Source organism: Nothobranchius furzeri, chromosome 17 (genome assembly GCF_043380555.1).
Source record: "Nothobranchius furzeri strain GRZ-AD chromosome 17, NfurGRZ-RIMD1, whole genome shotgun sequence".
NCBI lineage: Eukaryota > Metazoa > Chordata > Actinopteri > Cyprinodontiformes > Nothobranchiidae > Nothobranchius > Nothobranchius furzeri.
In genome coordinates, this window is record NC_091757.1 from 27,236,117 (window position 1) to 27,263,616 (window position 27,500).

The window sequence follows — 27,500 nt, forward strand, 5'->3', positions numbered from 1 at the left end:
AATAACAATGACATTGTTTTGATTTAAACAACAGCGTGTCCCGTAACAACTCACAAGTTCATTGTGAAGATGTTTTCTTGATTTGACCAACCTTTAGCTTGTTTTCCTTGCGGTTGACAATGACAGCACTGATCTGCTGGTCCATGAATATGAGGATAGTCACAAGAAGAGCAGGAACAAAGCTAGCTAGGTAAACCCACCATGGGTTCTTTCCAAAAGGCATCACCAGCCAGCCACGGTCTGATCTCGTTGGCTAATGGGAGAGGAGAAGTCATTTCAAACTCTTCGGGTATAAAAACGTCAAGAGAACAATTCCAATCATTTCACATTGTCTTTGTTTTCCCATCGCTGTGGATTAGAGACAGTTGGTGGGACATAAAACCTGTATGAGGTTTTGTTTTATTGGCCAGAATAGGTGACATCTGGAGACAGCTTCACATGTAATCTGATTACTCACACACGCTCTCCCTACAGCAGCCTTTCACCAGTTAACAGCCTGTGTGCTAACTAAACTAGAACGGCATCCTCTTCCTCTACACTGCAAACTTTGCTTTTGAGCAGATAAACTTTATTCCTGGTTACAGCGAGTTGTACCTTAAATTCTGTGGGAACGATTAGTTTGGGAGTTTTAAGTCCCATCAGCATGTCGAGGCCAACAAACGTCATGATGGACATGAAGATTGAAAAGTCACTGATGAGCTTCCTTAACTGGGGGCACAGAAGGAGCAATGTTAAGTATCGGGTGCAGGAACCGATTTTAAAAGGTTTATTCCAGCTGATGTTCTGTCACCTTGGTTGGGAAGTAGCGACTGAACTTGAACTTCTTGAGAGAGACAGTCATGGAGTAGGTGCCAAAGAAAAGAATGAAGGACATGAGGGCCAGGTCTGGGACAAATTTGCAGGACTTTCCCACCAAGGAGCCTCCGTACTTCAGACACTCCTTCTTGCTCAGCTGACTCCAGTCCAGAGCTGTCACATTCAACTGGGATGGTGGTGGCAGTGTTGGGCAGACAGGGAAGAACGACAAGTAAAGTGTTTGAACGACAGACAGAGCATATGAAGTTAGAAAGGGTGGAGGGATGGGAGCGGTTAAAGGGACACACGAGATCCAAACAAGGACAGAAAGAGGAGAGCAAAGCAACCATTTGTTTCTTTTATACTGGGGTTAGCTCTGAATGAGCCTTTTGCTTGTCTGGAAACACAATTTTGATCAATTTGTAACTAAAATTGTTTCCAACCTTTCAAAAAGCCTGTTTAAAATGCAAAAAAAACCAAAATATAGTACAAGAGAAAGAAAACTGAATAAAAACAAGCACTTACCCCAGAGATACTAGAGCTGTTATCTGGCATTGGAACTAAACCATCGAAGATCATTGCAGCCACTGTTAGTGGGTGGGGGTGGAGGTCGGGGTGGAGGTGGAGGTGTGTGTGTGTGTGTGTGTGGGGGGGGGGGGGGGGGGGGGGGGGGGATGAGGTCAACAGACAGAAAGTGAAAAAGGGAGGAAAACAAGAGGGAACCAAAAATAAAAAAGCAAAACATGATGAGAATTCAGCTGCTGGGCGTTGCTGAGAAACACTTGGAGACCCATGCAGAAAAAAGTACTGGATGCTCACTTACAAGAGACGGCAGCCAAATTGTTTGTGCATGAAGGTAAGCGAGAAATAAATCAGTCCCAGAAATCAAAGTTCACATCAGCTAACGCTTCACATTTCACAAGAAGGTGAACACAGCCGGGAGCATCTGACAATATTCAGATCCATTTCAATTTGACTCCGCTCTGTGTTTCCCTGTTTCTGATGACCTTAGACTAAAGCCGACTGATGCATTATTTATTAGAGTGATTCGGCCAAATAACCGGAAGTCGAGCCGCCGCCATTACCGTGGTGGTCAGGCAGCCGTAGGCGTGAGGCGGGCTTTTGAAACAAGTGGACGTTGTGTCTTTAGAGTCTAGGAAGGCTGGGGGGCGTGTTCAGTCATCGGCTCGTACACTTTTGGTCGAGTGTGACCCTTCCTTTCCACCAGCCGCAAAAGCGACGCGTAACAAATTAGCGGCGTTTTACTCGCAAGCTCCTTTCCAACTGGGAGCAACTCTGATGCAAAATGGGAGCGAAAGTGTTCCACACAACTGATCCAGTGAGGTCACAAAATCACGGGAGAATTGCAACACCACGCGTGATTTCAGAAGTCCACTCATTAACAAGAAAGACAGCTGCATGTATCCAAAAAGGTCTGTGGAAAACCAGTGATTTCCGCTGGTCAGACCTAAACATGCTAACTATTTTAATCTTCACTGGCTTTTGTTGCAACACGTTCTCACACCCTAAGCGTCGAAAAATGACGCGTTGGGAGCCCCTGCGCTTTGGGAGGCAACCCGGTGCGCCAGAGCATCGGTGTGTGACGCCCGCGGTAAAATGGACATTTCACTGAATCGTGACCTTTACCCTCTTGATATTTAACCTTCCCCTCACCCCCATTCTAACCTTGACCAGCTTGTGCATGCAAAGCTTTGTTTCGCGTTTCATCGTTCCTCTCAAACACGCTTAACGGAAAAATTTAGACCGACATACTGTGTTAAGGTTAGGATGGGGGTGAGGGGAAGGTTAAATCGCTAGAAGTTAGAGGTGAAATGTCGGTGAAATCTTCGTTTTACCGTGGGCGTTAGACACCGATGCTCTGGCACAGCGCATCCCCTCCCGACGCCGGCGCAGGGTCTCCCTACGCGTCGGAAACAAACGCTTGGTCACACCGCGTCATTTTTCTACGCTTAGGGTGTGAGAATGTGTTGGGTTTTTGGGACTTAAGTTTAAGTTTTATGTTGTTTAGGATTACGTTTGAACAGCTTTTATTAGTTATCTTGTTCTATTTTATTTATTTAAATTCTTCGTACTTTTGTTCACCTCTGTCTCAGTTCCCTAACCCATCAGCCCCCGCAGCTGTTTCCCATCTGTGCAATTAGCCCGGCTCTCATGTCACTAATCACCTGCTACCAGTTTATCACCTCTGTTGTCTCCCACTTCATCCCGATCCACGGAGACACATCTTCTTGGTCTTTCAGAGGGTTTCTCTGAGCTGTCCTTTTAGCTTGTTTGTTTTATAAAAGCCATGTTTTTCTGTTTCCTCCGTGTTTCAGCCTGCTGCTTGGGTTTTTCCACACTGATAGGCATGTTTCCATTACCCAGAATTTAAGGGTAATTTCTGGGAGGTGGAAATTAACCGGGAGATATGATGTCCCAGTCCTCCATACAAATTCTGTCCTTTCGGGACTTTGCACAGACGTCAGCAACATCGCGACTGCTTTGGCAGTGAGTGATGTCACTGATCAGCACCAAAAGGTGTCCACAGAGATAAAAAAAACGTTAAAAGTTTTATTTTGTCCAAGTACAGCATAATTTAATCCATTTGAATGACTGGAAGAGGTACGGAGTTATGTGAAATGTGGTGTTCAATGACCCAAGGAAGCACCGTTGTTTACGGTGTCTGTGAGACAACAAAAGCCTGTGGATGGTGTTGTAGACGCTTTCTGCTGCGTGTTTTAGTGTTGGTAATTTTAAAGCAGTGTGAATGGTGCTTATTTGCTTCTGCTTCCATTCTGCTTCAGCAGGAATTCTTCTAATTTTACAAATGTTGGTTGTTTTCGACAACGTCTGCTGATGTAATTTTCTACTGAGTTACAACCAAGCGGCGTGAGTTATCCAAAAGTTCTGCTCACCACTGGACCACTCTGCCCTGTTCAGGTACTGCATTGGTCCCTGAAAAATGGTCCTGTCAGTCAGCCCGGTGAAGTGGAGACATGCCGGGAAGTTCCTGTAAAATTACCCCGAAGTTCCGATAGTGGAAACACGCCTGATGAATACGGAAAAACATGTCGTCGTTCTAGTTTGGCAGCTCTGATCTGGAAAAAAAATGTCTAATCCTACAACTGTCCTTACACAGCTGGATAAACTAGCGGGTAAACAGTATAACTGCAGTTTGTAGAGGTGGAATAAAATTATTATTTTATTGGTTACACGCAATGACTATGATATCAAATGAATGAGCCAACCCACCCAACCCCCAAACTCCCTGAACCAAGGGGTGAACTCACCTGGGTCTGGGGCCAAGCACTCGCACTTGTAAGTGGTGACATAGTCCGGCTTGAAGTCGGTGTTAATGGGGTAATACTTGAAAGTGGACACCATCTTCTTGATGGCGTCAGAGATGAAAATGAAAGAGATGAGGCTGGAGAAACCTTCTTCAGTGAACCGAGTCATGTATTTGATGATGTAACTGGCATCGGAGGCAACAAGTATGAGACACTGGAGGCAAGAGTGAATGCCAATCCACAGACGCAGCTCCATGTAATCTATGCCATTGTTCCTTTGGAAGAGAGGTGTTAGAAAACCACAGTTAACACAGTTCCTGAGTAAAAGTGACTCTACATATGAATATAGCTCATGTTCACACATGCGCGCGCGCACACACACACACACACACACACACACACACACACACACACACACACACACACACACACACACACACACACACACACACACACACACACACACACACAAACATGCACACACACACACACACACACACACACACACACACACACACACACAAACATGCACAAACAAACACACATATAATATATATATATATATATATATATATATATATATAATATATGTATATATATTTATATATACATATATTATATATGCATATATATAATATATATACATATATATTATATGTATATTTATATATAAATATATATATATATAATATATATATATATATATATATATATACATATATATATATATTATATATGTACATATTATATATATTATATATATAATATATGCATATATATAATATATTATATATATATATATATATATATATATATATATATATATATATATATACATGTGTATATTATTGGTATATATATATCACAATTATTTGTAAACACCACAAATATTAATAAATCCTAAATAAATCCTAGTAAATGTCACCCCCCCCCCACGCACACACACACTAACAGTGGCTGCAATGATCTTCAATAGTTTAGTTCCATAAAAAATGCATATATATCTACATACGTATATAGATATATATATAGATATATATGTGTGTGTGTGTATATATATTTTTTTTTCCAATGACTTTATTAAAGAAAGAAGAACATATATATATATATATATATATATATATATATATATATATATATATACATACAGAGAGAGAGAGAGAGAGAGAGAGAGAGAGAGAGAGAGAGATACATCACAAGTCATAGTAAATGTCACAAATATTAATAAACTTCACAAATATTGGTAAACGTCACAAATATTAGTTTACGTCACAAATATCTATAAAAGTCATCAATATTAGTAAACATCACAAATATTAATAAATGTCACAAATCACTGCTTAGCCAGTAGTGATGGTTGATTCAAATTCAGATTTAATGAAGACATTTAAACATGAAGATGGACCAACACAGACAATTTTAATCTGAATATTTAGTATATTTAGAATATGATTCATTAAAATGCCAAAAATAATGACTACACATGTCTACATCACTAATAGACACTCATTTATACAGTTTATCAGCAAAAGCAGCTGATCAATTGAGCTATGGTAACTTGCTCTTTAAAATCACTTTTGTTTAAATATTACGGTTTTCATTCATTCATTTATTTATTCATAAAGCCCCTTGCAAACGCCCAAGGTGTTGAACACAACGCAGTAAAAACATAAAACCATCAGAATAAAATATAGCACTTGTAAAACTAACATAAAAATGTAATTAAGAAAGGAGAGTAAAAACAAAAAATAAAATCCTGAAAAAGAGTTTTCTACTAACTGCAAGCGTGCAACTGCACCCTGACTAAGGCCGGCATACAATGCATTGCAGTAGTCAAGCCTTGAAAGAATAAAAGCATGTGTGACAGTCTCTAAATGTACTCTGGACAGCAGGGGCTTAATTCTGGCTAGTCGCCTTAAGTTAAACAAACACGATCGCACAACCTGGTTGATTTGCGCATCGAATTTAAGGGCTGAGTCCAGTTGTACTCCCAAATTTCAGATGGTGGTCTTCTTGTTAGATGCTAAAGGGCCCAGATTCACAGCATTGCATGGGAGTGTAGACATGCCAGGGCTAAGTACAATTACTTCAGTCTTAGCGTCATCCAGATGTAAAAAGTTTGTAGCCATCCAGGAGCGCACATCCTCTAAGGCATCTACAAGCTTTGATATTGACCCATCGACCCCCCGCTGAAGGGGGAGGTAGATCTGACAATCGTCAGCATGAAAATGAAAACGCATGCCAAACCGCCGAAGAAGATTCCCCAACGGTATTAGGTAGATGGCAAAAAGAAGTGGACCCAGTCAGAACCCTGTGGTACACCCCACTTGAGTCCCGCCCAGGTCGAGGAAGTTTCACCTACACTGACACAAAAACTCCTGTCGGATAAGTAGGAGCGTAGCCATTGTTGGGCTGCACCGGTAATTCCCGCCCAATGTTGTTACTGATCCAAATGTATGTCATGATCAACCGTGTCAAAGGCTGGAGACAAATCTAACATCAAAAGAATGATAGCATCCCCCCGTCACAAGCTAAAAAACATCATTAAGAACCATTATAAGTGCACTCTCGGTACTGTGACCTGCTCTGAACCCTGACTGAAAGATCTTCCAGAGTTCGTGAGTGTCTAAAAATGCAATATACAACCCTCTCAGGCAGCTTAGATAAGTAAGTCAAATGTGGGATAGGCCTGTAATTGGCTAACACAGTTTCCACCATCCCCTTTTTTTCATTTATAATATGACCTTTTCCCCTGTTTTATGATTTATTTATTTCAATTATGTTTTTTCATTTACTCCTACATTTACTTTTAATCAAATTAGAAAATTTGATGTGTTTTCCTTTGTGAAGCACTTTGAGATTTTTTCTTGCTCTAATAAGAGCTATATAAATAAACTTTACTTAGAAATGTTTTTGCCCACTTCAATGCAGCATCCTGATCCTGATGTGCTTGATAATGCATTTTTGCATTGTAGAACAATCGTATGATCAAAAGAGCTCACTTGCTGAATTCATATAGAAGCTTTTCAAAGATGAGGATGGGTCCAGTGGAGCTGAGTATGATGAGGGGTTGACCGCTGAAGAGACAGAAGACAGAACCAGCCAAGGCTGTACCCAGGAAGCTCTCCATCACACCCTAAAAGACAAGTATTTCCCAAGGGTGGAAATAAAATACAAGTGGTTGCCAAATACAATTAGCCACTGATCAGCCTGCTAATGTACATGCAGAGTATTCATGAGGGACTTTGCTTTGACCATTTATGGCAGACAGGATGCATGATGTGTTCTAAAAAGCACCTGAGCCATTTCTAGTAACAGTGTAACTATGGAGCAGGAACTGCATCCAGCTGTGCATACGAAGTGTTTTATTGGTCCAAAAATTACCTTTTGTAAGTAAATTTGTTTTGCTGAGCTTAAAGGTGCATTATGTAAGGATCGAGTAAGAACGTTATCATGCAAATTTTAGAGTCGTCTATTTGCTGCCAATTCACTGTTAGCTCTGTTAGCTCAATGCTAGTTTCTAGCCTGCTTCACCCGATAGATGCCATGGCTTCTTAGGGGTCGCTCCTATTTACTGACTTAGGAGCGATACAAAACGCTGCTACGTTCTGCCGGCCAGTGTCTAACAAATGCTGCAGCGTTAGCTTAGCGCAGACTCGGTAAACGCACAGGCTCACAGATTGTAAACAAAAACAATGTCCTTCAGAATTTTCGAAAGGAGAAAAACAGACAACCTCCCACCTGGCTGAGAAGTAAATCGGTTTCAATGTAACCTTCCTTCCAACGTGATTGAGACATAAGACAGTTAAGTGATTATTTTACTGTAAAATTATACACAGTGTACTGTTTAGTAAGGATTATGCTAAGTGTTATAACGTAGGCTACAGAACAGCTTTGTCTGCCAAGTATCAGTCATGTTCCGTCAGTCACGGTTCATGCATGCTTCGGTTTACTTCTCTCTTCTTCTGGTTAGACTGGGTCTCAGCCTTCAAACTCAAACTACGTGATTATGTCAGTGAAGGAGGACACACCAAGTAAACAAGAGGCCTTTTTTTTGTTCCTCTGTGTGGTCAGTTCTTACCTGGTAGTTGTCTGTAGCATCTCCGAGCAGACCACCAAAGGTGATAGCGTTGGTGATGCAACCCAAGTAGATGAAGAGTACAGCAGAGATGGACTGAATATGGAAGCCCTCATAGAGATCACTTGGCAACCATGGTAATTTTCTCTTAATGTCCAAGTACAGACCACCACAGAAGCTGGAGACAAAAGCCGTGTTCAGGATGTTTACACCTCCATCACTCAGCATAAAACATGTTTACACTCTGAAGCACGGGTCACAGCAGGGCATATGAGTCAAAGTGAGATTGAACTAAACAGGAAACCAAACTCAAATGCTGCCTCTGTGGTTTTTTTGATTGCACTACTTTAACCCTCCCACCCCGCGAGGAAAGTTGACCATTGAGCAGGATTGATGGTTTATCCCTTGGGTCCACGTGGCAGGGGTGAGGTGGTGCTCACTCCTCACCCCTGCCACGTGAACCCAAGGGATAAACCAACAACCCTGCTCAATGGTCAACCTTCCCTCCGGGTGTTGTGAATTATTATAAGAGCAGGGGGGGTTATATTAATGCTAGTAACAAATAGAAATGACTATTATGTTAGTTCATGGAAATGTTGAGTTTGAATGTTCACCAAGGACATATTATTTAATTTGATTATTTAGTGATATGAGACAGTATTTCTGATTTGAAATTAGTTAAGAGGCTCAGTATTGTGTAATCTTTAAAACTTCATTACCCATGAGACTTAGCGTGTTCCCAGAAGGCTTAACGAAAAACCAGGAAGTAGAGAAAAAACTGGTGCTAAGAGCAGACATGTGATTTCCTGTAAGGAGTTCTAATTCACTAAAGTTCGAGTTCAGCAAGACAAAGTCTCGTCTCATTCTTTATTTTGAAGAAGCTCGGTTGAGCTACAATACCAGGGTCACACCCATTGAGTGGGAGGGTTAAAGGTTTCTCTTGGCATAGAAATCTCAGATTCAAGACTACAAATCCAAAATCGCTTTTGCCTTTTCACAGCTGGAACTGCCATAAAAACTGCCAATCTTTAACAACAAAAAGGAAACGTGTGTACGTTTGTACTTGAAGGACCTACTCTGATAAACAAAACCACATTTAGATTGTTGCCTGGGCCAGAGCCTGCTCGTGTTGATCTAACACTTTCAACACATCACGTGTCCTGAACTGCCTACCGTCCAGTAAACGCCAGCTCTTCACCAAGTTCATGCTGCTCTGGCATCTCCTCATCCTCCGAGAGGCCTCCCCCTCCTCCTGCTGCACCATTCATCTGTCCCACTTCGTTCAAGGAAAACACAGATTTTCTGCAGAAAACACACATGAACACAACAGCCTGGAGTAACAAAGAGGCTTGCAAACTTTGATCAGGGTTGGCACGGATTACACCATTAAGCCTTTATCTCTCGCTTTCAACCAGGAAACAATTTCTTTCGCTGCCAAGTCCTCATGTTTGACAACAAAGTAACTTTGATAAACACTGCTAATCTTTGCAGGCACAGTGTTCTTGTACATCTTCTTGAACTTAGAGAAACACCAACCTTTTGTCAGCTGAGGGGACTTTCTTTGGTGGCTCAATACGGATTTTAGGATCCCATTCTCCGGGTGGAAGCACAATCACTTCATCTAAAAACTCATCTATGCCAGCAATAAGGTCTTCCCGATCTCTGGCCTTGTAAGCTACATCACTGAAAAGCTGAGAGGACGAAAAATGGAGATGATTTAACCATTTTGTTTGGTTTAGATCAAAGTAAAACTGCAGCAACAACAAGAAACACACAAAGCTATGTTAAAACTTTCAAAATAAAGAGTACTACGATCTCCGTTTTCTGTTGGTGTTTGGTTCTCTCATTGATTTTCTTTCCCCAGCTACATAACAGACATCACAACGTTTTCCCCGTTTCTTCAGAAATGATCATCTCTATGAGTTCAATTTATGCGGATATAAAAGAAAGCCTCAGCTTAATTATAGGCCAGGAAATTGAAATCTGCTTTCATTACACTTTTTTTTAAACTACAGTTTTTAGGTTTTCTTTTACTTTCACATCCAAGACTTATTGCACTGAAGATCCAGTCCTCTGTGTGTGCTAGCTATAGCTGTGCCATGTCATGATTTCTGTCCCTTCTTTAATACTTGTTTCTTTTCAGTGTCTGGATCACCGGTGCCCATCTCCAGCAGTCATTATGGTAGAGGTGGGGTACACCCAGGACAGATCAACGGTACATCACAGGAAGGCCACTGACACCCAGGGCCACTTAACATAATGCACATGTATGAGAAAGCCCCTGAAAAACCCCGTGCACGCCAGGGAAAACATCCAAACTCCACAGAGAAGGCACCAGCTGGCTGTCAAATCTGCAGCCTTCTTTCTGAGAAGCAACAGTGCTTGTTTACATTTTTGCATGAAGAACAAAAGTGTCATCTCATGATACAATATGGTGTTGTGACACATGAACGTGCACTGGTGTGCACAGCTTGTCAAAAATAGTGGAGATCATTTGCATGCTGATATAATCAGCAGAATGCTTATCGTTCCTCCAACCACATGCATTTGACGGACGACTTCTTCAAATCCACTGATAAGAGTGGCAGCTCAGCCTCATGCCTAACTAACTCAAGATTGTCTCAAAGGTTTTCTTGGTCATCTAGCTCAGTGATTCCCAACAAGGGGTACTCGTACCCCTAGTGGTACGTGACCACATTCCAGGGGGTTTGTGGAAACATTGATATTTAATTTCTTAGACGATGGGTATCAGTCGGTCGACAGCATTAGCTGTGCCCTGGTAAAAACAAACAAACATTGGTTTAAGATGTGTTGTGCTTAATGAAAACCTAAATTAATTTATGCATGGTATAAACAGTGTACTGTTGACATGATGTAAATTCTCTTATTTTGTCTCCAACAACCACCCATGATTGTGCATGAATATTGTCAAACTGTGCCAGCTTTGAATGAAATCAGCTGGGTGGAGTACTTGTGAAGAAGATGGGATAACATTGGTTATATGAACCTGGTTTAGGTTTAACCCTTGGAGGTTCCTTAAAAAATCTACTCTGGGAACCCTCGCACAAAAAATGCATTTTGGCAAAATTATTATTTCAAATATCATTTTTTTTTACACAACTCATGTAGCTTAAGTCCTCACTAAAGATAGTACAATATTTGTGTGATTTTGAGATTTAACCCCTTTAGCACCATGCTTTGTCAAAATGAAATAAAATAAAATAAAAAATCAACATTATGAAAAAAATTAAAAAATAAATAATGTTTTGTGTGTTATGTCCAGAGGACTTCTTTTGGGGGTGAATTGTGAGGGTTCTAGGGAGTCACAAATCAGAAAAAAATATTTTTCATTTTTTCTGCATTTTTTGTGTAGTGTCAGCTATTCAGAAAAACTCACACGCTGGTCCCTCTGCACAGAAAAATGCTCAAACAATGATAGTCATTTTAAAGTCTATTGGAACAACAAAGGGTGTGTGTGTGTGTGTGTGTGTGTGTGTGTGTTCTTGTCTTTATATGTTTAAGTGGACAAAGTTTGACTTGAACCTGTACTGTGTGGACATTTTTACATTGTGGAGACATTTGCTGGTCCATACGATGGGTTAGGGTTTTAGAGGTATGGTCTGAATTAACTTTTATTTTAAGTTAGTTTAAGTTAGATTTAGGAAAATAACCTATGGTTAGGGTTACGGTATGGGTATGGGTTAGGCATAGTTCCATTCATCACTAAAATGAATGGAAGTCAATGGAGGTCCACACAAACAGATAAATACAAGTGTGCGTGTGTGTGTGTGTGTGTGTGTGTGTGTGTGTGTGTGTGTGTGTGTGTGTGTGTGTGTGTGTGTGTGTGCAGTAGAAAAAAACCTACCGGTAATCCCAATTGGAGTTGTCTATGTAAGCATTTTCAGCAAGCACATCTGTGTAAACATTGATTCACGCAGGCATTTATTTTACAGGCTGCATCTTTACAGTTGTAACCATGGACGTAATTTTGGGGGAGACAGGGGGGACATGTCCCCCCCACTTTTTCCAAAGTCAAGGTTTGACCCCTGCACTTTTTACCATCCAACAACAATATTACGCTATATTAAATCGACACTGGTTGAGCTCCAGGACCAAGCGGAAAACAACCGTTTGTGTTTGCTGAAGCCTGTTTCCCATTAGAGCATGCACCTGTGGGGAGGGGTGAGTGTTTTATGACAGTTTTGTGTTCAAAACCTAGCTTGTTCTGTAGATTTGCCATAACAGCTTTACTTTCTACGAGTAAAAAAAAAAACCATGAAAAATGAATCTGGAATCAGGAGCAGGGAAGAAATGTCTTTTCTGTTTTTACATTTTTCACTTCAGTTCAACCTTTTTAGAATTTTGTATTTTCATCACATTTAGTTTGCATTTTATTTAAAAAGTCTTGATCTTTATTCATTTCATGTGACTTTTTTTGTTTTGTTTGGAGAAAGAATCCTAACACAACGTTAAAACCACTTTAAATGTTTTCCAAGGAACATTAAATGTTATTTAAATGGCATTCTTACTTTTCAAAAGTCATGCTGACATGTAGAAACAGAAGGAAAGAATATATCATGATATCTTTCAAACTAGATCATGATATAGATTTATTTATTGGGAAACACTGAATTAGGCCATGGCATATCAGGGCAGTGCTTCTGGAGCAAATACCTTACAAAACATGCAAAAGTGAAAACAATAATAGCTGCTACTTACAAGCTGCACATGTAAAATGCCAGTTTTTTGTTCCCTTATCTGTGTTCATCATTACAGGTTTTACAGCAGAAATCCAGAAAAATGAAAGGTTTTTATAGCGCCTTGCTAGATAATGATCACAAGGCACGTTTTTATCAAATTTCAGTGATGTAAGAAACAATCAGCAGCTAATTTAAATGCCAGATCATAAATTTGGTTAATTTCAACCACAAAATACAACTTTATAGTGTTGAATCTATTTAGACCACATTTGAATCTGTGTCTATAATACATTTTTTAAATGTCACTCTGCTTTCTAAGTATAATATTAGACTTTGAACACGACAATTTACTGAAGGAATCCTATGATAAAAACAATCTATTACTCCAGTCCTAACCTTGTGCCGACTGTTGCAGTTAAGAACAACGTCCCAACATAATCAAAACACAAAACTGGGCATCTTAGTGGACTGGCACATCAAAGCTACGTGATTAACCTTTAACAGGAAACCACGGTCCTTCAGAGAGTACCGGCCCACGTTCTCCAAACTCAGCAACAGCAATATTTTTCTTCCAAAGAGCAGTGGGTGTCATCAAGACGTTTCCCAGACACAACATTCCACACTTACATCGTCCACCATTAGGGTTGCTATGGCTCGTCCGATCTCATTATAAGACTTGGCCTTTCCTTGGGGTCCCAGAAGAATAAACAGGAATCTGCAGCAGTAAAATACATGTGAGGAATGTGCTGGCATTGCAGATGTGTGTAAGAACTTTGTTTTACCTGGTGGGAACAGGAACCTCTGTGAGGCCTCCAAGTGTCGTTGCTTGGGCCAGACGGACAAACGCAACAAAGGGTTTGTTGAGAAAATCCACTTCGCCCACTAAGACGTTTGATGCTTCTGCATCTCGGGGGATTTTCTTCATGAATTTATTTTTCAACTAGAAGAAAACAGAGGAAAAGTGCTGAGAAAACACAAACCATGCAGTCCCTCTACACTTTAACCCAACAGGGAACGGGGGTGTTTCACAGCATCTGGCATGTTTATGTACTATGTCTGTGACTCGACTTACGCTTTCACATTTGGTTTTTTAATTCCGACACACACCAGTCCTCCAGTGAGCTAAAGAACAATCTATAAAGAGGTTGACCAGATTTGTGATAAAAAGCAAAGGAGCCAACCGGACCTGTCTGACTGCACATAAAGGTGTGACAGGAAACTACAGATGCAGGAACTCTGATCTGAGGCTGAATGTGAGAGAGCAACATGCAGACCAGGCACTGGAGGTCCATGCTCCCAACACATCATCCAGTTTGACACTGACAGTGAGGCAACAAGAATAATAACTCAGAAAAAACAAATCCCTTTCTCAATGTCACATGTGACCCATGTGTTTGTACACAGAATTTAAACAAACAGTCAAACCTGGAGTACTGGTAGCTCAAACGGGACCGCTAGTTGTTATCGTATTGTTAGTAACTAATGTACTTCCTTATCTCAACGAGACCTACTCAGAAATAAATCCTCATTCAGTGTTTTCACACATCAGTCCTCCTGGTGAGTGCCTCATGACCTGCATGGTTTGGATATTAGCCGTCTGATCCCTGCAATAACAGTACACTCCTAGAACTGCCCCAGCGTACGTCACCAAGCTTCAAACACTTTTGTTATAACAGGAAGTCCTAATTGAACAAATTGAGACATTTATAATGTCTACAAAAGTTAGAAATGACAAAGTGGAAGATGATGAAAGGTACATATTGAGCATCAGATTCACAAAGCAAACAGCACTAATTATAAGCGGACACAAACATGCCCTTGAAGTGCAGCGGGCTGAAACAGTTTACACGTTAGTGGCTGACCATGACAATACATCAGGAACAAAAGTTACAGAGAAAGGGAGGAAAAAAGTGTCTCATTGACATCGATTCCATTTAATCATTATCGTCCTCTTATCTGGGATTGGGTCGTGGGGGGCAGCAGTCTAAGCTTAGGTCTCCTCCTGGTTGGACTGTCTGTCTGCTATCCTCTTCAGTAGTGTCACTGCTACCATCTCCTATGATTGCCAGACTCTTTTGTCCTTCCGTTCGTTCACGATCGCCCAAGACGCACCGAGGACGTACCATCCTGTTTGTTTATCTGAGTGGCGCACTGGCCCGGAGCCAAACGACGATTCCAACCAGCGCGCCTCCAGCGATGTTCATTCGGTCCCGGGAAAACATTGGAGGAAAAGAGGTAAACGAGCAGGAATCCAGGTGAGAATAAGACTTCTCTTAAAGCGTGGTTTATCTAGTAAACATTGGCATGATCTTCTAGCTTCTTTTCGTTTGTTTGGCGAATTGAGTCCCACTTCCGCATTCCCGCCAGGCCGCGTTGCGGCGCGGTTTCTCCATCCAAGTTTTTTAAGGTCGGTTTATCCTCATTCCTCAGTGGTTTCTCCTCCTGTTCCCTCCATAAGTGGTTTTTATAAACACCGTGGATCTAACCCTGCTAATTTACGTCCACTAACTCCAGCTGTTTCTGTAGTTTCTGATTCCTCCACCTCACTCAGCATGGCTCTATTAAACACCCGCTCTGTTAACAATAAGTCTTTCCTGCTCAATGATCTAATTCTCTCTAAAAACCTTGATTTTCTGTTTCTGACTGAAGTTTGGCAGCAAACATCTGATTATTCTGGTCTGATTGAACTTTGCCCGAGTGGTTATTCTTCTCTTAGCCAGCCCCGGGGTTCTGGTCGTGGTGGAGGCCTAGCTGTTGTTTTCAGAGACCATCTTCCCTGTAGCTCTACAACCTCTGGTCACTTTGCTTCCTTTGAACTGCAGCTGATTGAAGTCGGGCGTAAGGACCCGTTCTACTCTGTTGTGGTCTATCGTCCACCTGGTCCAAACAGTTCTTTGCTTCAGGAGTTTAGTGACTTTCTATCCTCCACTGTGAAGCTGTCCAGACTGGTGATTGTTGGTGACTTTAACATCCACGTTGATGATCCCTCCGATCACATTGCCATGAATTTCTCCAGCCTCATGGACTCCTTCAGCTTTACCCAGCATGTTTCTGGCCCCACACACACACCAGGGGGCACATTCTAGACCTTGTTTTTACCCTGAGTCTAAATGCTGACAGTGTTCGTCCTGAGGACGTTTATATTTCAGATCACCATTGCGTTTTCTTTAACTTGTCAGTTTCTGTGTCCCCACCTCCTGCTCGCCGTATGGTTAGTTCTCGTTTTCTTAATGAGAGCACAGCTAGCAATTTTTCTGCTGCTTTTGATCCACCCTGTTCTTCTGATAACGACCCAGATTCCTTAACTTCTCAGTTTAACGAGCACTGCCTCTCCATTCTGGACAACATCTGTCCTGTCAGAACCAGATCAGTTCCTGCAGTGAACCCTACTCCCTGGTTTACTGACAGCCTTCGCAGCCTGAAGCGCCAATGCAGAAAAATTGAGCGTTTGTGGAAGAAAACCTATCTCCACGTCCATCTGCTGCACCTAAAGGTTCTTCTGACATCCTTTAACTCTGCAGTCAGGGACGCTAGGTTTTCCTATTTCTCCAACCTGGTGTCCCAGAGCAAAGGGAACCCCAAGGTGCTGTTTAACACCATCAGCAGCATCGTCTCTCCTGCCTCTCCTAGAGCCTCCATCCACCCTGTTGCAGACTGTGAGAACTTTCTGTCTTTCTTTGTGGACAAGGTCAATAAGGTTAGATCTAGCATCTCTCCTTCAGTCTTATCGCCGCCTCTCCCGACTCCAACCAGGCCCATCATCCTAGATAGCTTTGCTCCTGTTTCTTTGCCTGAGTTAACCAAACTAGTTAACTCTATGAAGACCTCTGCATGCCCCCTCGACATCTTACCCTCATCTTTGTTTAAAAGTGCTTTTCAGTCCATCGGTTCCAGTGTGCTCTCTATAATTAATATGTCCCTGGTCTCTGGTCAGGTCCCTGCTTACTTTAAGAAAGCTGTAATCCACCCGCTTCTTAAAAAACAGAGTCTCGACCCCTCTCTCCATAGCAGCTTCAGACCCATCTCTAAACTTACGTTCATCTCCAAGATCTTGGAAAAGGTTGTGGCTAAACAACTCACAGCTGCTCTTGATGAACATAGCATCTATGATAGCTTCCAGTCAGGTTTTCGTAGAGCTCATTCTACTGAAACAGCTCTTCTTAGGGTCTCTAATGACCTTCTGACTCACAGTGATGCAGGGGACTGTTCTGTTCTGGTCCTGCTGGACCTGACTGCAGCCTTTGACACTGGTGACAATCACCTGCTACTGGAGAGGCTGAGAGACTGGGTAGGCCTATCAGGAACTGCTCTGGAGTGGTTCTCCTCTTATCTCTCTGAGCGCTCCTTTTCTGTGGCCGTCTCCAAGTTTAGGTCCTCCACCACCTCCCTTACCCATGGTGTCCCACAAGGTTCTGTGCTGGGGCCTCTACTCTTCCTCCTCTATCTGCTTCCTCTTCAGCACATCCTGAGCTCTTTCAAAGGAATCTCCCACCATCTTTATGCAGATGACATGCAACTGTACATCTCCTTTAAGCCCCATGAGATCTCTAAGCTGCAGCTGTTACACTCCTGCTTAGACTCTATCAAAGCCTGGATGGCTGGGAGCTTTCTACAGCTGAATGAAGATAAGACTGAGATCCTCATCTGTGCCCCAGACAAGCTGGTTCCCAAAGTCAGAGACTCTCTTGGTCAGTTTTCTTCTCACACCAAACCTTCCATCAGGAATCTTGGCGTGACCTTTGACCCAGCTCTCACCCTGGATTCTCATGTCAGTTCTCTTGTTCGCTCTTCCTTCTTCCATCTCAGGAACATTGCTAAGCTGAGTCCCATTCTGTCCCGCTCTGAACTTGAGACAGTTCTCCACACCTTCATCTCCTCACGCTTAGACTACTGTAACTCTCTTTTCACGTGTCTGAGCAGAACCTCCCTGAACCGTCTACAGGTGGTTCAGAACGCCTGTGCTCGGCTTCTGACCAAGTCCTCCAAACACACCCACATCACCCCGCTTCTCCTCCAGCTTCATTGGCTGCCAGTCAACTTCAGGGCTCATTTCAAGATCCTGGTTCTGGTCTAAAGGGCCTTGCATGGACAAGCACCATCTTACATTGGTGATCTTCTCAGTCCCTACACCCCCAGCAGGTCCCTGAGGTCCAGTGATCAAAGCCTACTGGTTGTGCAGCGCACCAGGCTAAAGACCAAAGGTGACAGATCATTTGCTGCTGTGGCCCCCAGACTCTGGAACTCTCTCCCCCTGAGCCTGAGATCAGTGGACTCAGTGGTCTCCTTTAAAAAGCAGCTGAAAACTCACTTGTTCAAGCTGGCTTTTGTGTGACCTCCATCACCCTCTCCTTGTTCTGCTCTCCCCACCTATTCCACCTTCCTCAGGATCCACTGATTTCCCTCTTATCTATTCACTTTCTCTTTCTTAACATTTTTTAATCACAATTGTCTATTTTTGCTCATTTTAAATATATTTTTAACCATTTTCTAATTTTTTAAAATATTTTTACATTTTTTGTTTTTCTGAAGCGCCTTGTGATTTTTATCTTGAGAGGCGTTATAGAAATGATTTCTTCTTCTTCTTCTTCTTCTTCTTCTTCTTACCCTATCTCTAACGGAGAGCCCAGGAAACTCACTTTGGCCGCTTGTTTCCGTAATCTCGTTCTTTCAGTCACTACCCAAAGCTCATGACCATAGATGAGGGCAGGAACAGAAATCGACATGTAAATCGAGAGCTTCGCCTTCTGACTCAGCTCTCTCTTCACCACGACAGACCGGTACAACGCCCGCATCACTGCAGATGCAGCACCAATCCACCTATCGATCTCAAGCTCCATATTTCCTTCACTCGTGAACAAGACCCCGAGATACTTAAACTCCTCCACTTGAGGCAGGACATCATCCCTGATACGGAGAAGGCATTCTACCCTTTTCCGACTCAAGACCATGGTCTCAGATTTATAGGAGCTGATTCTCATCCCAGTCGTTTCACACCCGTTGTGGTCTCATTAACAATAATAATAAAAAAAGAATATATTGTAAAAATACAATTTGAATATTACAATCAGTTGAAATAATCCCCTATTTTTCTTGCTGATGTCCTTTTACCATGTCAACACTCTGCTCAAAATACTTCTATGTTAAAGGGGCATCAAGGGCAGTGAGATCAAGTGGGTCAAATCTATTGTTGGCATGCCGAAAATACATTTATGGAACATTAGATGTCATTTCTTCAGTCAAATCTTTCCTTTTTGATATCAACATTGTGCACATTGAAATTGCAATGATCTAACCTAAATGTTAGCAGTTTTAAATTTTAAAACCACATTCACTGTGTTGTTGTGGAATAAAGGCAGCTTGGAGTTACAAATGCACCCAAAACTCTGTGTCGTTACGGACTTGCTTTCCTATGTAAATTAATCATGTTGACACATTCTGAGAAAAGTTAGTTTAACATGCCATAAGCTTAGACACATACCCAGCCCAGCTAACATGTCCCAGCCCACTGCACCATCAGCATAATGTAGACGTTGTTGGAAGCAATAACAACACTACAATGCTAGCCCGAGCTACTGCTAACGCTAGCCTGAGCTACTGCTAATGTCTTTGTTGCACGAGAGTAAAATAAGAAGAATGTTGGAGCTCACATCTAATTTTCCAGGATGTGGCATATACCTGTAGCTTGCTTTATGAGTTGTCTGGGTACAGTACATAGAAGTACATGCAGTTTCAAGCTTAAGGTAAGAGTCACAGTGCCATAGGAGAAAATCAGCCAATCAGGACACAGCTGATGTCCTGGCTGAGTGGGCGGAGGAAAGCAGTCTTTCCATAGGGCTTTATTATGTTGTTGTGTTTGACCACCGGCCAGGGCTCTCAGAAACAAGTTTCGTATAATATACAGGCTCAATGAACAGTTTCCAACTGTAAAAAGATTATTCTAGAACCCTTTTAATATTCATATTTGTGAATTTGTAGCATATTAACTTAAATGGAGCAGCAAATCAGAAAAGGCTTACCTGGTCTGGGCTGGGAGTCTCTGCGATATTGTTCATACTTCGGCTCTGAGTGTGACCTGGAACACCAAAGAATTCTTAACGCCTTCCGTCGGACGTTATTACAGCTTACACCACAACACTTTCTTTACTTCTACAGGTAAAGTGGCACTTATGTTATTACCAGGTGTGTTGCTATGGAAACATTTGAAATCCTTGCCATCTTTCTGGATAGCTTTCTGAAGGGCCTCAGCTCAGAGAAATGGTTCATGTTGTTTAGCCATGGCCACCCAAATTTGAAGTTTGGTTAGAAGTATTAAATATTTCTGCAGAAATAAATGTGTAATACAATCTTTCTTCTACAAAGACATGGTTAATAATAAACTGATAATTCTGGAGTAAATTCATAGAAGGTTTGAGTTGTTTATTGATATCAGCAGCAATGCACTTTGGACCTAGCCATTAGCGTATCAGTCCCAAAAGGCATTAACCCCATTTGTCTGAAAAGAGTCCAATCTTCATTGCGTAAAATAGGAAAGATCTCCTTTTCACATAGAAAAAGACTTTAAAATGCTAAATATCCATCTACAAGGCAACACTGCAGGCATAAAATTTCAACATGGTGTAACTGCGGTGTTTCATCTGGGTTGTGAGGACCCGACCACAGCATTTGTTATTGTGACTCATCTGGTAGAGTCAATAAATCCTGGCTTCATTCATCTAATTAACCACATTGTACCAAATGGTGGAAAAATGATGGAAACACGATTCAAAGTCATAGTTTAAAAGCTCAGCCACATCTAATTTTTATTTGAATGTAGAATTTTGGGATAAAAAAACAACTGAGATAAAACAAACAAATCCTCATGAGTGAAAAGCACACTCACGCAGACGGCCGTAGCTAGCAGACGGCTGCTTCATGCAAAGATCTTCTGTGGATCGGTAAAAATTTGACGCCTGTCCCTGAACCGGGCCCAAGCCCACTCCGGCTCGGGGAGCTGCATTTCGATCTGGTAAAGCAGGAAGCAGAGACACACAGCAACAACATAGTTGAAGGTGAGGCCTTGTGGTTAATTGAGCAGCATGTGCTCCGTCCTGATGAGATAGGGAAATGTTACAGTGATAATTATCTCATCAAACCTTAATGCATCCCCTGTGGAGCATATGAGCCTTGTGGCAAAAGGAGAGCATGCACTCATTTACCTAAGGAGGACACTGATGGCATACTGGTGCACACTGAAAACCCTACTGGTGCACATTGATGGTATACTAGTGCAGACTGAAGGTTCACACTTATTCATATTAGGCATCCTGGTGTCTCCTGAATTTAACTAGATCCATGCAAGGCATATCCATTACAGCAGTTGAGACCGAGTAACTCACTGGTAGAAGAGCTGGACTTGCCCATGTCGGCCAGTGAGCGATGGATGGGTTTCTTGGTTTGATGTCGATGTTTCCTCAAAAGAACAAAACTGATTTTCTCTCTGAGCTCAAGCGGTATCATCCCTTCTTCTACCTGTCTCTCTATGATGTCATCTACGCACAAACAGGAACATTTCACAGGAGAAAAATCATCCAGTCAATAAAACCTTCTCCTATAAACAGATTTTCTATGGTGAGTTTACACAACAATGCATTAGATTCACACACACACACATTTTGGGATTTTACGAGATTGTGTGTATCTTTTATTTTCCACATAGAGCCCAGGGCTAAGGCCCGCAAACAGTCAGTGAAACATTCATGTGCATAAACTGTACGTTCTAGTGTTCTATATAGAAACAGGGAAACACAAATTAATGACAAGATTTTCTGAGCGAAGTTAAGTTACGGGAGAAAAATATTGAAGATGGCCAAGTACCTAGTAGTTCAAATTAAAACATAAACTGAAACAAATATCTGTAATAAATAAGTATTACATTTTAGATATGGTAGTTGTACAGTATTCTCTAAAAACAGCTTGCTGGAGGAGACGGAGGTTACACGCTGTTAAAAATCAAAAAAGAACCTAAAGGTGTTTTTATTCTGTACTTTAACAAACTAGAGTAAAGAGGACTTCACCAAACTTTGAATGAAATTAGAGATTTTATCATTGGGGCTCGTGTCATTGTGCTTGTTCTGTTCTGGTCCTGCTGGACCTGACTGCAGGTCCATCACCTGCTCCTGGAGAGGCTGAGAGACCGGGTAGGCCTTTCAGGAACTGCTCTGAAGTGGTTCTCCTCTTATATGTCTGAGCGTTCCTTCTCGGTGGTCGTCTCCAAGTTTCGGTCCTCCCTCACCTTACTCACCCATGGTGTCCCACAAGGCTCTGTGCTGGGTCCTCTACTGTTCCTTCTCTATTTGCTCCCACTTCAGCACATCTTGAGCTCCTTTAAAGGAATCTCCTACCATCATCTGCTCCACCCTCACAGCCCCTCTCTCATCTCCAGATCTTTGCCAATTTTTGCATTTTCCGGGATGGGTGAAACTCGTGACTCGGTCAAGATGGCGGTGGTGGGAACCGCCCACTGGGCTTAAATTCAGCTCTTCAGAAACCTTCGGGTGACGTGATGGGTGAGGTCACAGTCTTTGATTGTGTCCCATCTACGCACTTACACCTGAATTTGTTTTCATTGACAAAACTGAATGTGCAGCAAAAGAAAAGTATTGAACATCTTACCAATTATTTGAGGCAGGGAGTAGCCTTCCAGATCCAGTAGCACTGTCCCTGTTTGGAGACATGTCCTGAGCTCAAAAAGACTGTGCAAGGACAATGTGGACACGTGGGGTTTACTCCATCTCTCTCCTCCTTCCTCCACCTTCTCCTCAAACTTCACCCACCTGAAGCAGCAGAGAGAGGGTCAGGTCCACACAGCAGGGTTTCATCCAGCACCGATGTCCTTGTTGACTCTTAAAGTCAACATAAATTAGCCAGGTTTTCCTCAGCTACTCTGCAGACTTTAACAAAGCTGTTTCACTTCCTTTGATCAGGTTGGTTGCATTCAGATTGACAGAATTTTAACTCGAACAGTGTTGCCTTCAGAAATGTCAAAGTGAATTTGTGATCACAACAGCAGCTGGAACAGGACAAGTCTTTTTAAACTGGTAATCAATCTTCCCCACAGCAGATGCTGCTGGTGTGTTTTTGATGTGACGTGTACCTGGCCGTCTCCTTCCACTCCAGCTCATCACCCTCTCGTTGAAGAGTGTCCATCTCGGTGAAGAGTGTTGGTGTGTGCATGTCATCGTCTTCACTCAGGATGTAACGTAGTCGCTCTGCGGCGGGTGACACTAGAGGAAGGATAGAATGATTTTGTTATGTTTTATTTTTGAAGCTTTTAGCTGACATAAAGGGCCTCTGAGACTTCCACCATTCCTATGTTACCACTTGGTGCTCAGATTTTCAGCACTGCAATAAAAGTTTTAGCTTTTCTCCTCCCATCCTAAGCCTCTACGGTTGGTGTTATTTTTACTAACCTTTAAAACGATTCACCTCCTGCAGGAGCTGCTGTATTTCATGTTATTCTGTTTCGTGTGTCTAACCAGCAGTATGGGCCGTTGGACTAAAGCTTGACTTAGGATCAAACTGTCCTCTCAACTCCATTCATTGTTTTTATACGTGGAATTAAGTCTGTTGGTGAAGTTTCACCCTCCAGACCTGTTGGTGGTGGTCAGACGGGCCGGTGGCATCTGTGTTCAGCAGCCTCGCTTCTGTCAGAGCGCCCTAGGGCAGCTGTGGCTGTGATATAGCTCATCATCATCAGTGTGTGAATGTGTGTGTGGGCTAATAGGAGATACAAACACTAGACGGTGCTTTATAAATACAGACCCTTTACCATTGCTGTAATGAGCTGCCAGCAGACTGGTTCCACTGACCGATGAACCAGAATCTATTTTAATCTCCCACTGGTCAGTGCCACTGGAGAGCTTCACCTGGATCTACTTTATTAAAGGATATTGAAGCCTTCAAATTAATTGTTCATTGTTCTAAACTTGTGTTTTTGCTGATTTCTTGCTGGCAGTGCAGAGTAAAAGATTCATCTCTAAACGTCACACACACACACACACACACACACACACACACACACACACACACACACACACACACACACACACACACACACACACACACACACACACACACACACACACACACACACACACACACACACACACACACACACTTGTTCCCCTTAGTGAAGTCATTCCTAATATTTTCTATAATCCTGGTGTCACCGAATTTCCACTTTCATTACGGATCAGTTATTTCCTGGCACTGCCATAAAGCTTTGGGTTGACAATTTTCTTAATTTCATGCATGAAACTATATAAGCTGCGTTTGGTCCTTTTTTCAATGTATTAACTGATTTTGTAATAAATTCACAAAACGTAAATGATGCCTGATCATTGTCTAATAATTCTTGGGAATAATTGGCACATTATGTCAAGAATTCATCCTTTGGACTAAAATGTGGTGTTAACGTTGAGACTGATTACATTGAGCAGAAAATAAATATTAAATCCAGTGTCCCAGTTCACACAGACAAAACTGGGTGGTGCCGCGAGTTATTTAATATAAAATTATAAAAGATGAAGACAAGCTAAGTCCCCACCACGTTTGATAAATATAGATGTAAATTCATATTTATCGCTACAACAGTGACCCAGATGCATCAAAAAGGCAAGACGCCATAGTGGCGGTGCACACAGCAGCAGGTGAGAGAGACATTTTAGCATTTGCAACAGCAGAGTCTTCCTGCTCTAGTCCTGCTGCTTGGAAGCGGATCGCTCACAAAATTCGCACATTGCTCTTCTGTTCACATCAGGCGAGAATTAGATGATTCTGCTCACGCCCCCCACCCCCGTGGCCTTGCCGTGTGTGTGTGTGTGTGTGTGTGTGTGTGTGTGTGTGTGTGTGTGTGTTTAACCAGTTAGCCCAACTTGTTGATATCAGAAACTGTGCTGATCCGGCTGCTGTTTTGTAGACCAGTTCCTTTCTAAATGTGTAAGTGAATAACTTAGTATTTGTGGTAGTGTACAATGCTGTTGTAGCGTTAACTTTTAATCAAACGTATTTGTTTGTATTCACGTTTATTAAATCCATCTTTTGCTGTAAAATCTGCATTTAAAATTATGGAAATGCTGTGTTTCTCCACAGGAGTGTGTGCCTTCGCCGTGCTTTCAGCTGATGGGAACGCGACCATAGGTTAACAAGGGCGCCGAATAGAAGCTCTCTTCGTTCCACGGTGCTTCGCAGCGCATCGCCGCTCTTCCGCATCTGACGCGAGAGGTAATTGCCCAAGCCAGCGAAGCTGCCACTTGCCGTTTTAATAAAACATCGTTGCCTATTTTCCACAATGCCGTGGCGGCATCAGGGAGCTTTAGGTCGTTAAGGGGTCACTTCGTGGTGGGAATGTGGCGCAATTGTGTATTTTTTATCAAAGATTAGGCGATAATGGTATGAAGGGGGTAGGGGGCAGTCCCCGCGCTGCCGTGGACTTTTATTTATTTTGAACATAACTTGCTTTTATTGAAATCGAAGCCGCGACCTTTAAGTTTTTTTAACAAGCCGCTCCTAAAGATATCTGTCCCCCACCACCCCTGTGCAACGAAGCACCTGGAGCACCGCGGTGCACCAGTTTACCATCTCAGCTGATTTTGTTCAAAAAGCTAAACTTACTGCTTGTATTTACTTTCATTTTCTATATAGTTGCTAGCCGGAACTGCGGTTTCCTCGAGGAAAAGATTGGTTTATGAGTCTTTATGACGGTCTGCCCCTGCCTCCCTGACTGTGTCTCTCTCCTGCCCTTGATTAGTCTTTATTGTTTTCACCTGCCCCTTGTTTACCTGCCCATGTGTTCCTCATTTGCCCTGTGTATTTATACCTCCCTCCTTGTATCAGTCTTTGTCAGATCATTGTGTTTTTTGTCAGCGTTGTTTTTGTCCTGTCGTTCCCGCTCTGTTATCAAAACCATTTTTACTTTATCCGAGCCTGCATTTTTGCCTCCGGGTCAGCTCCTCCACACATGGTCCGCCATCATCCATAGTGATTCTATCATGTTTACTTACAAATAATAACTATATGGGTGGTTTAAGCATGAAGTTATCTGAGTAGGCTGTTCAATGAACTGTGTGAGATTAAAATGGTCAGTGACTTGTTTAAGGCTTTTTCTGGTCTTTATTGTCTCATCACAATGATTTAGAAGACACTTTATCATGAAAATGCTACCGTCAGTCTCAGTAAAACCCTTCACAGTTTATCTGCTCCTCCTCCTGACTTACTTACCAGTACATTGGACCTCTCACTCACTCCATGTGTAGCGTGTAGCATGTGTTTACAGTGAGTGAGGATCCCGATATGCCAGCACTGTGCTTGTTTAAGACTCGCGTCCTACATTTGGCTCCATGTTGGACTCAACCCTGACAGCCGGTTAATCAGTTCTTCTGATGCTTTTGCTGTTTTGGCCACCAGACTTACTTGTGCGGTTGATGTCTTGGAGACTCTGCTCAGCTGAATCCATGAGTCCTTCCTCTATGTCTATGTCTTTGTAGCGCTCATGGTCATGGTGTCTCTGCTGGTTGCAGCGTCTGTCCCTGTCCATGTCTTGCGTCTCCCTGCTGGAGCGCCTTCGCCTGCGTTTGCGGCGGTATCCTCGAGATACGGGGACACCGATGTAAATGGACTGATGGTCTGTAGAGAGGTACAGTTTCTTATTTTCATTCTAGTACAACAAATAACTTTCTAGTACTTTAAATTAGTGTCTTAATAGCTTCAAATGTTTCATAGGAAGCTAGTTAAAAACAGATTACATTTAATCAATCCTTTTTACTCACAGGAGGTCCATAAATGCTAAATGACTCTAACTGAATTATTTATTTACTGTTTCTCATGTCAGCTTATCATCTACAGCTTTCCTCAACAGCTGCAAGTAAAATTCATTCAGTTTCAGGTTCACATAATCCCCCTCCAGCATCAAAAACCTGGACAATGTTAGATTGATCATTTGCTGCCAATTAAGATGTTGCTGTAAAACTAATTGCACTCCCAACTCCAGGTGGAATAGCTGAACGGCAGGGAGACAGCATTATTGGGTGTTTTCAAAAGACACGGAGCCTGCTGGACACAAATAAGCATCCACAACTCCCTTGTGTCTCAGAAAACACACAACCGTATCTTCTCATCTCTCCTCATTTGCAGCCTATTATGGGTCGTCACCAACATAAACTCCCAGGAGAAATTAGAATCAAGTTTGTCTAATCGGTAAAGCCCACTTGGCATTATTTAAGGACAGGATTTCACTGATAAAGACCTATTCTGTTCACTTAGCTTTCCAAGAAAAAATCTGTAAAAAATCAGTCCTCGAGTTGGCTGAAGCTCACAGACTTACCGTCTTCTTCCTCATACCGCAGGTGAGAGGCATCCATCCCTCTGTCTCCTTGGTCCATCCTGAGTGAAAGAAAAAGACTTTAGGTACTCTAGTTTCAACCTTGAACATCCTCATATTTTCTTCCGGTTAATTTTGGCAAAATAAAAGCTGTAGCATTTAGATAAGAAATACACTGAAAGAAATATAGCTGCAGGAATGATATGATGCATAAGCTGTTCATAACGTAGTTAAAACTAAACTCGCCATGTCCTAAACACTTCAGTTATAACAGTCCCATGGTC

General features: G+C 42.2%; 1 protein-coding gene across 2 annotated transcripts in view; it reads right to left on the minus strand.

Moving 5' to 3' along the window:
* Positions 1–27,500, minus strand: part of slc4a5a (solute carrier family 4 member 5a) — a 48,688-nt gene that overhangs the window by 8,941 nt on the left and 12,247 nt on the right. For both annotated transcript variants that reach the window (XM_054731202.2, XM_054731201.2), the window contains exons 2-19: positions 27,220–27,278; positions 26,310–26,522; positions 22,993–23,122; positions 22,512–22,672; positions 21,236–21,388; positions 20,740–20,862; positions 19,877–19,932; positions 13,643–13,800; positions 13,488–13,575; positions 9,697–9,851; positions 9,334–9,462; positions 8,164–8,338; positions 7,085–7,218; positions 4,086–4,357; positions 1,321–1,355; positions 791–982; positions 595–708; positions 92–253 (exon numbers count right to left, since the gene is read on the minus strand). In XM_054731202.2, the coding sequence (XP_054587177.1) occupies positions 92–253; positions 595–708; positions 791–982; positions 1,321–1,355; positions 4,086–4,357; positions 7,085–7,218; positions 8,164–8,338; positions 9,334–9,462; positions 9,697–9,851; positions 13,488–13,575; positions 13,643–13,800; positions 19,877–19,932; positions 20,740–20,862; positions 21,236–21,388; positions 22,512–22,672; positions 22,993–23,122; positions 26,310–26,522; positions 27,220–27,277 (2,508 nt within the window). In that variant the 5' untranslated portion in view covers position 27,278. The remainder of the gene's footprint in view (positions 1–91; positions 254–594; positions 709–790; positions 983–1,320; positions 1,356–4,085; positions 4,358–7,084; positions 7,219–8,163; positions 8,339–9,333; positions 9,463–9,696; positions 9,852–13,487; positions 13,576–13,642; positions 13,801–19,876; positions 19,933–20,739; positions 20,863–21,235; positions 21,389–22,511; positions 22,673–22,992; positions 23,123–26,309; positions 26,523–27,219; positions 27,279–27,500) is intronic.